At 36.6% G+C, this 1,986-nt stretch overlaps 1 protein-coding gene across 1 annotated transcript in view; it reads left to right on the top strand.

Annotated features, from left to right (window-relative positions):
- gpbp1l1 (GC-rich promoter binding protein 1-like 1) overlaps positions 1–1,557 on the top strand; it is a 16,929-nt gene extending 15,372 nt beyond the window's left edge. The window contains exon 11 of the mRNA XM_037682137.1: positions 963–1,557. Coding sequence (XP_037538065.1) covers positions 963–1,133 — 171 coding nt within the window. The 3' untranslated portion in view covers positions 1,134–1,557. The remainder of the gene's footprint in view (positions 1–962) is intronic.
- The last annotated feature ends 429 nt before the right edge of the window (positions 1,558–1,986 follow it).

The raw sequence follows: 1,986 nt of genomic DNA, 5'->3' as shown, positions 1-1,986 counted from the left end.
AAATGTAACAACAGCTATAATAAATGTAACAACAGCTATAATAAATGCAACAACGGTTATAATAGATGCAACAATGGTTATAAATGTAACAACAGTTATAATAAATGTAACAACAGTTATAATAAATGTAACAACAGCTATAATAAATGTAACAACAGTTATAATAAATGTAACGGTTATAATAAATGTAACAACAGCTATAATAAATGTAACAACAGCTATAATAAATGTAACAGTTATAATAAATGTAACAACAGTTATAATAAATGTAACAACAGTTATAATAAATGTAACAACAGTTATAATAAATGTAACAACAGTTATAATTGTAACAACAGTTATAATTGTAACAACAGTTATAATAAATGTAACAACAGTTATGATAAATGTAACAACAGTTATAATAAATGTAACAACAGTTACAATAAATGTCAGAGAGCAGAGTGTTTTTGTGCTACTCAGCCTTTTTCAGCTTGTAGGAGCAAAACAAATAAAATCCAGGCTCCAAAGAGACGTTTAGACGCAACTGTGATCATGCAGATGTTGCATGCGCAATCATTGTATCTGAGCCCTGCAAGGTTGCCAGATAAATTTAATTGTCATATTTACCCCTCCTTTTCTGTGCACATGTTCAACAAACATAACACACATCTCATCTTAGAAAAACTTTACTCAGCACATACGACAGTTTAGGTCAAAATACCATCATTTTAAAGCCACAGTACTATACTTCATAATTTCTTATCTGGCAACCCGACTGATATGGAAACTAGTGTTTTTATGTAAATGCTCTCATTGAAAAAACAATGTTTCCAGAGGTGGTTCTGTGTAAACGGGGCCTTATAGCAGGTAGATCACTGACTTGGTCATTTTAACAGGAGCTCCATGATGAAAAAGTGTGGACACCCTGTTGATAATAATTTGTCACTAATCCACGCTTCAAACGTTTGTTTCTTGACTAGCTTAAGAAGAACGGCATGCAAAGAAACGGATTTCTCCCGAGGACGCGGGGCGTGACCCTCCACTTCACCCCCTGGAGGAGTGTGGCGGAGGCGCATGTCGAGGAGGGCTCAGAGTCCGACACCAGTAGCAGCAGCCAGACTTCGGATGACGACGACTGCATCAAATCCTAACGTGGCTTTATGGAACAAAACCAACAGAACAGCCAACACATCCCAGCAAAAGCAACTCTTTTCTTGTCTCGTCTTTGTTTTAGAGCACCATTTTGAGTTTCTTGATTTTTATTTTATTTTCATTCTTGGACGAGGGGAAAACCAATCATATCCCAGTGAAGGGGGAGATTCCTGCTCTGCCAGACGTCGTTTTTCCTGCGTTTCCTCCTTCACTGCAGTCTTTGACCTCTGACACCCCTACCCTCTTCCTTTTTTTTTTCTTCCTCGCTTTAAGGAACTGAAGTGTTCAAGAAAAGAAGGGCAATGAATGCACACTTGATTCTGCTTTAAACAGACTAACTCATTTCATTGATGATGCTGATGACACATTATTAATGATATTAATAAAAGTTTGTTCCTGACAAGCTGACCCAGTTCACTATGATTCTGACTGCTGTGATGTTTCATTTTACATTTAAGATGAGTTTAAAAACCCACATGGAAACTGATTTTGTTACTTCCTGCAACCGTCCTTTTTTTTTTTTCACCAGGAGCAGTCGTTCTGGTCTTGAATAACAGCTCCTTTGTTTTGGCTCCATTAAGAAGCTTGGATTTGAGGACATAAACCAGAAACGTTTAAGTGCAGTGGAAGTTCAGAGGAAATTGCACAACTTTGAGTGAATTTCAACTCATTCACTTTGTCAAAATTTGATCAACACAGTTTCATTAAGGTTCAAGGTTCTTTGTCATTCACATCATGTGGTACATGAGGTGGAACAAAACTGTGTACTCAAGGTCCCAGTTACACCCAAAAATAGCAAAAATATAAACTAAAAGAGTATACAGTACAAGGATGTAAGATATACGCCAAATA

The sequence above is a fragment of the Nematolebias whitei genome, chromosome 9, assembly GCF_014905685.2.
Source record: "Nematolebias whitei isolate Nwh7 chromosome 9, NemWhi1, whole genome shotgun sequence".
Taxonomy (NCBI): domain Eukaryota; kingdom Metazoa; phylum Chordata; class Actinopteri; order Cyprinodontiformes; family Rivulidae; genus Nematolebias; species Nematolebias whitei.
Note: the sequence above shows the minus strand (reverse complement) of the source record. Positions and strands in the feature narration are given on the sequence as shown.